The following is a 15,618-nucleotide window of genomic DNA, read 5'->3' as shown; positions in this document are numbered from 1 at the left end:
GGTTCTCAGTGTGATCGCGTAATGAAAGTGGAATAGATAAGATCATATTACTAATGGATTGAGGAAAAATTGAAGTGAGAAGTGGTGTATTCCAAGACCTATTAGTGATTAATTCACTAACAGATTGAAACATAGGGTTGGTTTGTGATGATTGGTTTAAGATGGTGAATGAAGTTGTTGGAATCCAAGGATCAGACCAAGTATTTACATTTGACCCATCCCCTATGTGCCAACATACCATTTGTCTGAAGAGAGGGACGACAGTCCGAATGCTGTTCCAAATCCATGATCCTGGGGAAAGTCTGGTCTGTGGGTTTAGGATTGATGAGGTTGGAAACTATTTACTCTTTAGCATTTTAGTCCAAAGAGAATCATGCTCAATAACCAATCTCCATGTCAATTTGAGTATAAGGGCCCTATTGTGGTTCCAATGTGACCGTAGTCCTAGACCATCCATCTTTTTTGGTCGACAAATGGAACTCCAAGAAATTGGGGAGAAGCCCTTATTGTTTGAAGGATGGCCCTTCCAGAAGGTAGTGTTAATAGAATCAAGTTTTGAACAAATTGATTTTAGAAACAAGAAACAGGACATATGGAAAGTAGGGATTGAGTGGAGTAGAGATTTTTATGATTTTTATTAGGGTTGCAATAAGGTCGGGTTGTGTCACACCCCTATCCTGAGCTTATGCCACGAGCACAGTCAAGAGGGTGATTGGGATGTGCACGTCACCCCAATACCTACCAAGATCAACGACACAGTGTCCTGGCGGATGATAATCACTCAAGGGCCCACCCAATAAATACATTGAGTAAAGAAGAATACATTTCGAATAATTGTCAGAGTCATAACGAGAGGAAGCATTAATTACATAAGTAGTTACAGTATGTTCAGCCATCTAAGTGATAACATAATAATAGTACTGATGTCAGCTGACCATGACATCTGAATGACATAACTACACAAAACTATAATAAGTTATTACAGAAAAGGTCTAGAACGGGTACAATACCCTAAAAGAATCAAAAGTTAGGGAAGTATCCCTAAAAGTGTCAGTGCCCATAAGCACAATCATCGCAGGGGCAACCGTCGCTGTGTTCCTCTGACACGTACCTAGGTTCCTCTATCCCGATTCCATCATAATCTACCGGCTGTGCATCCAACCCAACCAAGTAAACCTCACCTGCATCAAAGTCTAAAAAGTTGTGTACACAGGGGGTTAGCTCCACTGAGCCAGTGAGGGGAAAGGGGAGTGCACATACATACAATCACATATAGTCCATGATGCATGAAATGTTAAATTTATATTTTCCACCTAGCAGGCAATCTAAGTCAAGACATATGCTACTGTGATAACTCGGGACACACTGAGGGTTACTTATCCTATCGCCCCAGTGAAACCTCAATTATCACATAGGACCTGCTCCGGTAGAAGCTGTCATGACCACCCAGTGGCAGACCCCTATAGCCAAAGCTACCCCTGTCCTGGCCTCTCCCACCTCCACGGACCACAGGTGCTCAGACTATCCAACACCTAAACCCCTGTTGGCAAGGGTCATAGCATAAGGTACGGTAGATCCTAACCACAAATATACTGCAGGCATTTCTATCATCCCGATAGGTATTCCGGATGCATTAACGTTCCATTCCATCTAGTACCAGGGTACCAGCACCGCACGGCGCATACAGACCAGGATGACAAACAAATAAATATCATATTTATGAAAGTAACGGGGTTCCAGTACCAGCGCAACCGGCACCGTAACCCAATATCGCAATATAAAACATCATGCTCACATCTCAAACAAATCATATCCACAGGCTTCATATGTAAAATGCAACATGGCAAGAATGAATATAAACACAGAAATCAATATATAATTCTAGTTAATGCACTCCTATAAATATATATATCAATCTTAAACATCACCCAAAGCCCACTCACCGATTTCTTGATTGTCTATCGGGGTGTTTGGAAAGGTTTGCTCTAAGGCATGCACTTCCGTGCAGATTCCTAGGTCTAAGAATGCATGGGAATGGTGTTAGAAGTATATAGGTGGGTCCCATAAAAAATCCCAACAAACGAATGTGATTAGGGCCAAGACAGCAAGAACAGATGAAGGAACGAAGCCAGCCGAGTGAATCCAGTCGTGGATCCGCCCCGGTCATGCCAAGAAAATATATAGAATGGACTCACGGGTGAATGCGGAACGTGAGTTCGCTCGTAGATCTGTTTCAACCCTGAGACACACCCGAGAGCAACTTAAGGATTCAGGGTTTCGGGCGGATTCACTTAGGTGGGTCCGCTAGTAACTCCGCTAAGGAGGAGAGCCATATTAGGCTGAACGAACTAACGAACGGATACACGACAGTGAGTCCGGTCGTTCGTCCGCTGCCCCTCATTTGAACAGCTGCGAAGAGCATCACTTCCAGCCCTTCACTCATGGATGCATTAGGGTTTTGGGGTTGGGGAGGTGAGCTTAGACCTTCGTTGGAGGTCCCAAACATGTAGCCCTACACAAAATAAGGGGATTTGGGGATTTTAGGTCCATTCCCAAGATTCTTCCCAACCTAAGCTAGGTTTTGAATGCTTGAACAACATAAGGTCATTCAAAAGCCGTAAGTGCATTAAAGAGAGGAGTAGAGGCTTCAAAGGGAGAAATTAGTGAGGTTCCATGGGTTCTCAAGAGAACCCCCAAACTTGGAATCGATCCCAATGAGGTCTCCAAACCTAGAAATGGAAGAGAGGAGAGGTAGGTGGAGTCATTTACCTCAAGTTGAGCCAATCGAAGCCTTCCACCTCCACAACCTCTCAAGCCCTTCTTCTCCAAGCCTTCAATGGTCCCTCAGCTCCATGGTTTGGGTAGGTAGAGAAGTGAATGGGTTTGAGAGTTAAGTCTTAGGTTTAAGACTAATCTCCCTCCTTAGGGCTTGTTTGGTTCAAGACCTAATGAGTTAAAACTTCATTAAAAGGCTTATTAGCCAATGGGTCCACCAAATGGCAACCTATAACCCAAGGAAAGACAAGGATGGGACCAACCTCGTCCAAGAGGCTGAATTGGGGTGTCCGAGGTATGAGGTGTGGGTCCTACACAAGAAAAACACACAAAACCCCGAGACAGCACGGGCGGACTAACGGACGGATGCAGTGCTGATGAGTCCGCTCGTGCGTCCGTTGCTGCTGTAAGGGCAAAAACACAAGGAAAAGGGTCGGGCTCTGGCCCACACTTCAAGGTCAACCAGAGTAAGGTTCAGTACTTATCACCGAGTTAAAATCTTACCCCTCGGTCGTCACGAGGTGTCCTTTGTGATCTCGAATAACTTTCCGATCGCGATACTGAGTTCATCGCTAAAGGAGGTATCCAACTGTGGGGACACGGGATACGCCTTTCGGTACTCCTCACTTTGCGGATTCGTGCTAGGAGGATGATCGACGAAATCACCATCGACAAATCTTCCCCATTGTCGGTTAAGGAACCTCTCTTCCATCGGTTGGCCCGTGATGTGGTCCACGATCTTGTGGCTAGGTTTGACCACAAGTGAAAATAATTTGCTAGCATACACAGCAGCAAAATCTACACGTCACACGAGAGAGAAAATATTATTAAACAATAAATCTGGGCGCTGGTGTAACAGGTTGGGCCAGGCTTTATAAAACCCTAACCCAACCTTGAGTCCCTTTAGCTGGGCCCAGGCCCGAGCTGACCCTAACTCAGGGCCTAGAAAACCCAACCCTGACCCGCCCTCAGGGTCGGGCCGGGCTGACCCTGATTGGCCCTAATCATGAGGAGGGGGAAGGGAGATGCATGGGTTGGCTAGGTTGGGGACAAAATTATCAATTTTAATTAAAATAACACTATAATAAAATATATTATTATATCACTTATTATCTTCATATATAATATATTATATAACAAAATGTGGGTGATATTTAAAGTTTATACTATATAAATTATATCAATATATATTTAATAGTATAATTTAAAATAGGGTCGAGCCGGGCCAAGCCAGGCTCATGCCTAGGCCTCAACCCTGGCCCGACCTGACCCTGACTCAGGGCTAGAAATTTCTAGCCCTAACCTGCCCTCAGGACCAAGATATCTCAATGCATGCCCTATTCGGACTCAGGGCGGGTTCGGACCGATAGGGCCAAACTTGCACCCCTAATTTTTATCAATAGAGAGTCGAGACATGAGAACATAGTTTGTAATATCGATAACAGATCCGTTGATTTGCCAGTTTCGGATCAGTATTGGTCCAGGCTGATTCCCAATATTGACTGATTTGATATAGATCCACTAGTGCGATTCAAGAGTAAAAAAGAAATACCAATTGATTTTTATTAAGGGTAATTTACACATACCACCCCTGAGGTTTGACGAAATGATATTTTTACCCCCCAGTTTTGGAAAATTCTACGTACCCCCCTGAGGTTTACAAATGTTAAGAAATACATGCATTCCGTCCGTTTATGACCAACAGTATTAAAAATATGGATGAAATGATAAAATTACCCTTGCAAAAAAAAAAACCTGCAACTCACATATCTCAATCCTCAACCAAACCTACTCTGAAACCAACCAAATTGGATGGTAACTGTAATAGATTAGTTGAAGTTGATACACTATCAACCTCTTCTTTTTTTGGTTTTAATTTGTTCTTCTTTTCTGGGTTATTGTTTGATTTCCCCCAAATCATTTAGGGTTTGAAAAAGAAGAAGATCAGTTGTTGGTATGAGAGGTGGGGCTTGAAGCATGTTTAGTTTGGGGCTTGTAGACTTCTATCGATTCCATGCCGGTCGCACCTCGGGATTACCGGCGGCAATGTCTCACCAGCTAGATTTAGATTTCGGCGAACTCCAGCTCTGGATCTGAAACTCGAAGGAGGAGACTCTTTTGCTGTTCTTCCCACCTTGTTGATTGAAACCGGTGGTTGAGCTCGAAAACCCTAATGAGATGCCAAGGTTATTACCTTCCTCTCCAAGGGGTGGCTACAGAGTTGCATTTATATCTGGGTCTATTAAACCCCTCTGTTTTCTAAGCAGAGAATGCAATTCCTCCATTAATAAGCTTCTATTCTTTCTTCTAGTTTATGGTTACTCTTCGTTTGCTGCTTTTGAAGGGAGAGGAACAAGGCAAGATTGGAGATCGAAGAGGGAAGAGGCTTTTGAGAGAAAAGAGAAAGAGTAGAGAAATGGAAAGGCACGAAGAAGACGGCAAGAAGAGAACTGGTCTTGCGGTTTGTCCTGATTAAGTTGTTCAGCCTGTTACCCTTTTCTTCCCTGATACAAACTTCTTTACTCTCTCTTTTTTGTCTCATCACCAAATGAATTAATGAAACAAAAAGTGTGTATAGAGTAGCTGTGAATTGTAAAGCAAGAAGTAAATATCAAATTAATCAAGAAAAGCCCAGTTGGTTGTTGTCCTCCATCATTACGGTCTCCTTGATTTCCTGAATCATCTTCAACACTTGCCACATTGTGGGTCTTTGCTCCAGCGACATCTGACTACATTGCAGCGACCTCAATCAGCATTGCCCGGCGGTTTTCTTCCCCACCGTCCTCGTCCCTCGACCTCTCCCTCGACCTCACCCATATATGAAGCTTCTTCTTCAGAAATCAATAATATCCAACGAAGAGAGAAGATTTTCAAGATACCTGCAACTGCAAGGGTAATTTTATCAGTTCACCTCTTATTTTTAATATTGTTAATTATAAACGGAATGAACTTATTTATTACTAATTACAAATCTAAGGGGATACATAGAATTTTTCAAAACTGAGAAATAAAAATATTTTTTCGTCAAACCTCAGGGATGATATGTGTAAATTATCCTTTTATTAAACAGAAAAAGTAAATCCATCAAATCCATCAAATCAAATCTGATTCAGGATTATCCGGATTGATATCGGCCGATATCGACACCGAAACCGATACCTTACTCGAGAGTGAGACTAGTCCGTTGGAATTCGGATTATTGGAAATTGATAGCAAACACTCATGCTGCTGCTGACGGCAGACGCTGATGAGGGTATTGACCTGTCATCGCAATATCATTTGATTCCTCAATAAATAGAGTGACTCCTCTGGCCTGATGATGGCTGTTGCTGTTGTCTCACTTTTCTCTTCTCTTGTTGGTTCCTCCACTCCAATTCTCTCTAAATTAAACTCCTCTCCGATTCTTCGCTTCTCTCTTGCTTCCCCTGTCAGTTCTCGTCGACGATTGCGCATGGCCCATACCGTTACTCGGGCCACTCTCGGCCTCACTAAGCCTGTTCATGCCGAGGTCCCCAAGGTATCGTATCTCTATATTTTTATATCTCTAAAACCCTTTTCCATGGGCTAGTTAATGTTAGCTTTTGCTGGGTTCATGACTCTTGAATATACGAAATTATGTAGGCTTAATCTGAAATGAGTTTTATGTGTTTGTCAAAATTCCGTACAGATTAGTTTCGCTGCGAAAGATGTCGATTTGGTGGAATGGAAGGGAGACGTTCTTGCCGTCGGTGTCACAGAGAAAGACATGGCCAAAGACGAGAACTCCAAGTTTGAGAACTCGATTATGAGAAAGCTGGATACCCATTTGGGTGGTCTTTTGGCTGAAGTATCAGCGGAGGAGGATTTCACTGGGAAGGCTGGGCAGTCCACCCTTCTCAGGCTTTCCGGTCTGGGATCTAAGAGGATCGGTTTGATTGGGCTCGGCCAGTGCGCGCCATCTTCGGCTGCTAGTGTTTACAAGAGCCTTGGTGAGGCCGTTGCTGCTGCTGCGAAAACTGCCCAAGCAAGTAATGTGGCCATTACTCTTGCATCCTCTGAGGGGCTTTCTGTCGATTCAAAGCTTCTCACTGCTTCGGCCATAGCTTCTGGTACATATTTAATGCTTCCTGCAATTGAGATTGATATTGTTATATACAGAATTTTGAAATCTTCAATTTGGCATGGTTTTTAATTGCAGGAACTGTGCTGGGAATTTTCGAAGATAATAGATTTAAGTCAGAGTCGAAGAAGCCTTTACTAAACTCGGTCGATATTATTGGTCTTGGATCTGCTCCCGAATTAGAGAAGAAGCTCAAGTATGCTGGTGATGTTTGTTCTGGGGTAATTTTTGGAAGAGAGCTCGTTAATGCACCCGCAAATGTACTTACCCCGGGTTCGTAACAGTTCTCAATTTTTTCAATTCTAACTTTTTAATGTCGTCTTAAACATGACTGGAGAATGGACCGATGCAACCATCTGCATCATCATTGTGCACATTTCTAGGGTGGTCAAGTTGTTTGATGGATAGAAGAGAAAATTAATTCTACTATTATGAATTTATCTGTTGCTTTTTGGGGCAGAGGTCGGTGAGTTTTCTGATTGTTGATTGCATCTCCTATCTCAGGTGTACTAGCTGAAGAGGCCTCCAAAATTGCTTCCATGTACAGTGATGTTCTTACTGCAAATATATTGGATGTGGAAAAGTGCAAAGAGTTAAAAATGGGTTCATATTTGGGTGTTGCTGCTGCTTCCGCAAATCCTCCTCATTTTATCCATTTATGTTACAAACCTCCAACTGGGCCTGTCAAGGCCAAGTTGGGTCTAGTTGGAAAGGGTTTAACTTTTGACAGGTGCTTGTTTCTTTTCTAAATGTGCTTTCCATATTGCCATATTGGTTTCTGAAATTCTTACAGATACTTGTGTCTAGATGGGAACCCTGGAAAGTGTATGTATGTGTCACCCAAAATCAAGAACTCTTCTAGGTCTCATTTTCTAGATTTTGGATTGAGGTTGTCACTGCATAGTTTCCAAATTTTTAAAGAATGAAATAAGATTGAATGACCTTTTGGTTGGTTGTTGATTCTTGGCTTAGTAGTTTCCTTAGTTTACCTTGATTAGAACACATGTAGAATGTCTCTGGATAGATAGAGGACATGTCTTCGGTTTTATCCCAACTTCTTTTCTACACCAATTTTCTATTTGTTGCAACATGAAGTGAAGTAATACATATTTGAGGGGGGGGGGGGAGGGAATAGTCAAGGTTTAAAGTATCGGTACCGGATATCGTATTGGTCGGGCGATTAAGAGACGTAACGTATTGTATTGGAGATACATATCGATCGGTGAGAAACACATGGAAATGATCAAAATACATATGAAAATACACTTTTGGACACAAAAAACGATATAAACAAGCAATTTATGTCATATATCATGCATATACCCTAAGAATTGTGAATAATCAATAACCAGACAAGTGCGGCACTTTGAAATTGGATAATCAATAACCCATACACTAATAGTGTCGTTTTTCACCAAGGAATGGAAGCCCTCAAGTGATTTGTGCAAAAAATTGGATTTCAAGAGGGATTTTAGGGGTTTTTCCTTGGTTGGACTGTTCTTTTTTCCACCTCTGGTTCGTGTTCTTGCTGGAAACACAGAAAAATGGCACATGGGCTTTTAAGTGTCGAGACGGTGGAGACGTATCGATACATCTCCGTACGTATCGATATGTATCGACCGATACATATCGATATGTACCGATACAAAAAAAAAAAAAAAAAAATTTGAAAAACTTATGTCTTGGCTGTATCGATACGTATAGACCGTATCGTATCGATATGTATCGGTCAGTCGAGACAGTTTATTTTTAAAAAAAATAGAGACGTACCGGTCTGTATCGTATTGACACCGAATGATACCGAGACGTATTGGCCGATACGATACGATACGCACCGATACTTAATTCCTTGGGAATAGTCATTGACTTTGATGTTTCTGTTACCTTTTGAGACTTTTCGTGTATAGATTATGGTTTATATTGGATGTTTGCTTGAATTCTATGTTATCAGTGGTGGCTATAACATCAAGACGGGACCAGGCTGTTCAATCGAGCTCATGAAATTTGACATGGGAGGTTCAGCAGCAGTTCTAGGTGCAGCAAAAGCCCTTGGTCAAATCAAACCTCCAGGAGTAGAGGTAAGTTTTGTTCGTTGTTCACCTGACCTAACTGATCCATACTTATTGACTGAAAAACCGGAGTAAGTATGTGTTTGAACATGGTTAAGGGTGTTGTATTTCCAGGTACATTTCATTGTTGCGGCTTGTGAGAACATGATAAGTGGTACAGGAATGAGACCTGGTGACATCCTTACAGCTTCAAATGGGAAAACAATCGAGGTAAAACTTTTTTGTGTCCCACCGAAGAATTTAATATGGGGCTGTTGACTTTTGAGAGGACTCTATAATAGTTGGTTATATATACTTTTGGGTACATCTTGTTGTCATCAAAACAGTGAATGAGAAGTTTTCTTTTGATTTCCCATTTCTTATTCCCATGAGTTATTTAATGTAGGGGTAAAAAACGGTTTTCATAATAATTTGAAAGTGACTTGTCTTTATGTCATTATTAAAAACTGTGCAATTTTTGAGTAGGCATGTAAAATGACGGGATTTACGTTCACTGGAAAAAAATGTGTTATACTAAAAGGGAAAAAAAGTAAGGTTATGATTTTTTTCACCAGTTATAACAAGATTTTCTCTATACTTTTTTCTGCCTCTTCCAATGCACTCTTACTGCATCATTGGCTCTCTGTCTGTGTACACTTATGTGTTTTCTTTTTTGATTCTTTACATAACTCTAGTAGGTCTTTTTCCTTAATGAATCATTGTTATTTTTTGAGTTTTTCTCTATTCTTTCTGTTTACTTTGATTTAATAAATCAAATTAAAATTTTGGTTGTTTATAGAATTACTTGTTGCATACAGTTGATATTTTGACTACAATTTAGGCCCATTCTGTCCATTTGTGATGGACATTTTATTTACTTATTACTGTTTAACATGGTGAAATATTCCATCACTGCTACATTAGAGATTGATACGCCAGGCATCTTTTTTTTTTTTGGGCCAAAAGAAATTTATTGACTACAGAAGCTGGAGAGGAGAGAACTCCATTGGCCACAGTAACAACAATAGGAAAAGATGGTGGAGGTGTGGGCCAGCATACATGCGCCATGCCACCAAAGAAGATGAAAGAGCAAAAGAAGCTAGACTATCGGCCTCGCTGTTGAGGCACCGAGACACAAATCTAAACATAATAGACGAAAACAAAGAAACTAAAGTACATACTGTTTACCCTTTTTTCAACTTGGCAATCTCAATGTTGCAGTCGTGCCAGAGCCTCTGAAAGCCCAAAAGAACTTGATCTGACTTCTATCAAACGAAAGTAGATTCTCCACTCTTGCCTTGATGGCTGCAAGGACTTTCTATGTAGAGAAGAATTTGCAGTAAAAGTGATTGATTCAAAAGAAAATAAACAGACAAAAGATCTGGAATTGATCACTACTTTTATTAAACAACTCAATGAAATTACAAAGTGAAACTCAACTGACCAACTTTTGCGTTGAAGTCAGGAGAAGGAAAGAAAGGCAAAAGGTTAAAAAGGAAAGTTAAATTGATAAAGAACACATCTCTTGTTTTTGAGTTTACATTGTTGTTGATTATCCTTCTCAATGTCCAATCTCCTTCCTTTAAATATCCTCTGACTTTTCCTTCCAAAGGTAGTTTCTTAACTGCAACCTCAATCTTCGAGTGGTTATAACTGTCTCTGGTTGCCTGTCTAAAAACCACTTACTCAACGCTCACTACCTGACCGATCTTGGTCTCGTAGTCAAACGATGGTTCTTGTCATCGGTCGCTTTGACCAAACCATTCTGGCTTTGTTAACCAGTCTCAGAATATTGGTCAATATTGACCAAAAAATGGGTGTAAACACATACATCCTCAATCACTAACCAGATTGCCCAATCTAAGTCAGTAGAAGGGTCCTTAATACCCGCAACAACAACAACAAGGCAATCCGATGAGATGACAAGATGTTGGTAGTCTAAACTCCAAGCTAGGAGAAGACCATCACAAATCGCTTCAGCTTCTGAGGAAGAAGTAGAGAAAGAAGGACCAAAATGGTAGCTGGCAGCCAGGAAAGCCCCACAAGAATTGTGAATAGCTACACCGCGTTCATTACGTCTACTGTTTGCAGACCAAGCACCATCACAGAAAACAAAAATTCAGCGCCCGATCCAAAGGACAAGGGATAGCCGAGAGTAGACAAGGCGGTGGCGACAAGGGGTCAGATCTCTTAGCCACGATCCACCCATCAGCTACTGCAAAATCAAAAGCTTTCAAAGTAGCACCAAGGTCAGGAGCCGCATATTGGAAACTTACTTGATTACGTTGATTCTATATAGCCCAGAGTAACGACGCCCATTGGATGGTGGCATCAGCAGGATTAGGAGCACCCTTTAGCAAATCGCCCAAAAAGGACAAGAAATCCATAAAAGAAGATCCACGAAAGAGAGAGACATCTAAATGGAAAGAGGACACCGTCCAGCAAGACACCACAAATGGGATATCTCAAGGTGAAAATCATGGTTTTTTAGTACAAAAACCAATATCTCGCAGAGATCTCAGAGATCTCGGTTGGGCCCAAAGATGCTAGTTAGTTGTATTTAGCCCAATTTTCACCCAAAACCATTTCCAACATAAGAGAGAGCGAGGAATGTAAGTTCTTAGGCTCTAAACCAAGGGGAAAAACCTCTCCTTCAAATTTCTTCTTCTTTCTTTCGATTGTTGGATGGAATGCATTGTTTGGAGTTAGATTGAAGTGCCAGTGAAGATTCAAGTGCCATTTGGAGCATCATCACCTATTTGCAAGATTTCAAAGGTGTTTTCTATTTCTTCCCCAAATCTATTTTTCCAAAAAAATTTTGTAATCCTTGTTAGATTCATGTGTTTTAATATATGATGATGGTGGTGGTGATGACACCGGTGATGCTAGTGATGGTGATGGTGATGGTGATGGTGATGGTGATGGTGATGGTGATGGAGGTGAAGGCTGCTGCTTTGCTAGTGGCATGCGGGTGGCGGTTATTATGATGATCGTCGTGAGGGATGCGCGAGCAAGACTGAGCGAGAAGTTGGAGCAGGAGGACCCTGTGCGTTTCACCGGTGAGTCTCGGTTCGCATGCCGCTCGAGATCAAGACCATGGTGGCTACCCTAAAACATACAACAGAAAGAAGGGTCAGAAAACACTCACATCAATCGTATGCTCGGGAGGAGGACAACGATGTATGAACACCATGCTTACAAGTTTCGAAGCATGAGTATAGATACTACTAGTGAGCATCGGCTCGTGGCAATCATCTCAAAGCATCATCATGGCTATGACTATGGCCAGCGAGCACCGGGTTACGATTATAGTGCCTATGGTCGGTATGGGCGATCAAGCGGTGAGTATGACGATCAAAGCTCTAAGGTCGGTGTTGGGCATACATTCCTAGTCCCAAACCACATACATGCCTCAAACTCAATATGACGAGTAAGTGATCTTACACCTCATACCAACACCTCCCATGTACCCTAAGATAGGGAGATTGGTATATGTTGATCGAAGACTTATATGGAAGGCGTGTCACACTATTTGCAATACTATAGCAATTCCATGACATGGGAATTATATGTGGATCGATATAGGGATGAATTTCTTGTTCAATCTCATTTTATGTAACAAATTAAGTGAACATTGATGTAATGTACATTTTATTTGAATGTTTTGATTGATGTGTGCTAATTAGAATGTTTTGATTGCTAATTTGCTATGTTTTACTAAATTATATATAGATTATGTTGTTTTAGACTTTTAGTACGACTGTCGCTACCAACCTATGGTCCAAAGTGAAACTCATATTTGGACTTGTTTTTGGCAAATCTGGGCATGCCATTGTGTTTAAATGGCCTGAAATAGGCTGGATACCAAGTTTCAGACCCAAAATATGTGTACAACCCACCGAGTTGGGGGTCCGAGTCCAAAAAAAAAAAATTGCACCAACTCGCCGATGCCGAGATCTCGGCTCGACTCGGTTTCTGGCCTAGCCGAGATGCCACCGAGACCCGAGTTCTCGAACCTTGATGGAAAGAGGACACCGTCCAGCAAGACACCGCAAATGGGAACTGCACCAAAGCATGAACAATTGTCTCAGCGCAAGTATTACCTGTAGGGCAACTCGAAACTTGTGAGATATGATAAGTATATAGCAAGTAGTTTACTGCAAGAGCTCCAGAATTGCGACACCAAAGGAAAGTTTTAATTTTTGGGATTAAATCATATCCCAACAAATTTACCCCAAACAGATTCCGAGATGAAGAACTACACAGGTGCTGACCCGATTTCTTAAAATGATAAGCAGCATAATAAGTGGAGCGCATGGTAAACCTACCAGAAACTGAGAAACCCCAAAGTCGCCGAGGAGAGGGAGATGAAATATTTATTGGGATGGAAACTATATGTTGAACCACTAATGGTGTAAAACAGGAATTAAAAATCGTTAAATTTTATTGTCGGGAAATTAGCAAGAGAAGGTCAGCGACTAAAGAGGGCCCTCCTGGCTTGGGATCACTAAATATGCAACCAAAGGGTAGGGATGGGACCCAAGGGTTCCTAAAGGTGCGGACTCCGAGGCCGTTTCCAATAGAGGTGCGCAATCCTACGATAAGAAGCTCCCTTCTTTTAAGAAGACTTTGCCAACCCCAGGAGCTTCCAGTGCACAAGTGTCCCTAACGGTGTGGACTCCGAGGCCGTTTCCAATAGATGTGCGCAATCCTGCGATAAGAAGCTCCCTTCCTTTGAGAAGACTTTGCCAAATAGAAGAGCTTCCAAGGCATAGTGGGGGGGGGGGTTGATAGAAAGTCTGAATCTGGGAAATATCTCCCCTTAAGCAAGGTTCTAAAACTCGGATCTCGGTACCAACTCAGTTCTTGGAAAAACCGAGTCAAGTTGAGATCTCGCCGAGTTGGTTTTTTTTTTCCGACTTGAAGCCTCATCTCGGTGGGTTTTAGACCTAGTTTGGGTCTGAAACTTGGTATTCAGCCTATTTTAGGCCATTTAAACACAATGGTACTATCAGATTTTGCAAAAACAAAGTCCAAATATGAGTTTTACTTCGGACCATGGGTTGGTAGGCGTCGAGGGTGACGACGTACTAAAATACCTTACTCTACACATAGTTTAGTAATAGAAAGCAATCAAAACATTTAATTAATGTAAAACAACTTAAATAAGCATTACAAATTTTAAAGTGTACAATACATCAATCTTTAAACAAATGTTACCTAAAATGTGATATGTTAGTATATTCAACCCCAACCATATCCACATAGAATTCCCATGTCATAGTGTTGCTGTAGTTTTGCACATAGTGTGCCACATCACTCATATAAGTGTTGTCATCAACATATTCCAACTCCCCTATCCTAGGGTATAGAAGAGGTGGAGGCGGGTTGGTTTGAGGTGTGAGATACTGTCATATTGAGACATGTATGGGTATGGTTGGTTTGGGACTGGGAATACGGACCCAAAACCAGACCTAGTACTTTGATTGTCAAACTCTGGTGTTGACTGCCCAAACTTACCATAGCCACTATATTCGAAACCGGTGCTCTTCTGGCCATAATCATAGTCATGATGAGACTAAGATGAATGCCACGACTGTTGCTCACTAGTAGTATCTATACTCATGCTTCTGAAACTTGCAAGCATGGTGTTCATATTCATGTCATCATCTTGAGTTTGTGATTGTTTGCGACCCTTCTTTCTCTTGTACGTAGCGTGGCCACCATGGTCTCAATCCTATTGGCATGCATAAACTGAGACTCACTTGAGTAACGCACATGTTCCGCCTGCGTTTCCACATCATATTGGTACTGCTCGCGCATCCCCTCATGACAATCATTATAATAACCACCACTTCGCATACCACCACCACCAATAGGGTCATCACCATCACCATCACCATCACCATCACTATCACCATCACCATCACCACCATCACCATCACCATTACCATCACCACCACCACCATCATCATCATCATCAGCAACACTACCTATTATAGCTTCAAAAGGTCTCGGTGACTTTGAATGTGCATGCCCCGCTTGCGACATATAGTCCTCAACATCTGTACCGGTTACGGACGCAATGGTGGGGTCGGGCCTACCCCCAGGTTGATCTATATCTGGTGTACCACGATCCCTCACCCACTGGAATAGGGGATCCTCATCATCATCAGAGTCCTCCTGGAAAATGTTGGCTAGTTCGATGGGTTCTTTATCATTGTTGTCCATTCCTTCACGTATTTGCCTCATCCTTAGTCTCATATTGTAATGCACATACACCAGCTGCTCCAGTCGTTTGCTACCCAATTTGTTCCGCCTCTTTGAGTAGATCAATGAGAATGTATTCTAATTACGCTCGCATCCGGAGGATGAATAAGTTTGTGAGAGCACTCTCACTGTTATCTTCCTCACGTTGGGTGAACTTGTACCATAAAGCACCCACCACTACTAGTCAGCTGCATTACAAAAATAGAATATTAAGAATATATCATTTTACGGGGATAAAATTATAATTCATAAATGTAATGTCATGCCATCTACCAGGGTCTGACTTTTGTCTACCCTTTACTACAGCTTTTCGACTGAAACTTGTTGAGGCCTCTCTGAAGATTTAGATCTGTTTTCATTTCAAATTTCAAACATTGTTAGAGGCATTAGTATTTACTACTTAGTAATTACATTCCTTTACTACCA

General features: G+C 41.7%; 1 protein-coding gene across 1 annotated transcript; it reads left to right on the top strand.

The window, feature by feature from the left end:
- The first annotated feature begins 6,006 nt into the window (after positions 1 to 6,006).
- Positions 6,007 to 9,229, top strand: LOC122648312 (leucine aminopeptidase 2, chloroplastic-like). Its single transcript, XM_043841543.1, has 6 exons — positions 6,007 to 6,292; positions 6,443 to 6,863; positions 6,953 to 7,147; positions 7,379 to 7,604; positions 8,826 to 8,952; positions 9,058 to 9,229. The coding sequence occupies exons 1-6, from the start codon at positions 6,092 to 6,094 to the stop codon at positions 9,199 to 9,201; spliced, it is 1,314 nt and encodes a 437-aa protein (XP_043697478.1). The 5' UTR covers positions 6,007 to 6,091; the 3' UTR covers positions 9,202 to 9,229.
- Positions 9,230 to 15,618: the final 6,389 nt, after the last annotated feature.

This window comes from Telopea speciosissima, unplaced genomic scaffold, assembly GCF_018873765.1.
Source record: "Telopea speciosissima isolate NSW1024214 ecotype Mountain lineage unplaced genomic scaffold, Tspe_v1 Tspe_v1.0751, whole genome shotgun sequence".
Lineage (NCBI taxonomy): Eukaryota > Viridiplantae > Streptophyta > Magnoliopsida > Proteales > Proteaceae > Telopea > Telopea speciosissima.
This window is presented reverse-complemented; position numbering and strand designations above follow the sequence as displayed.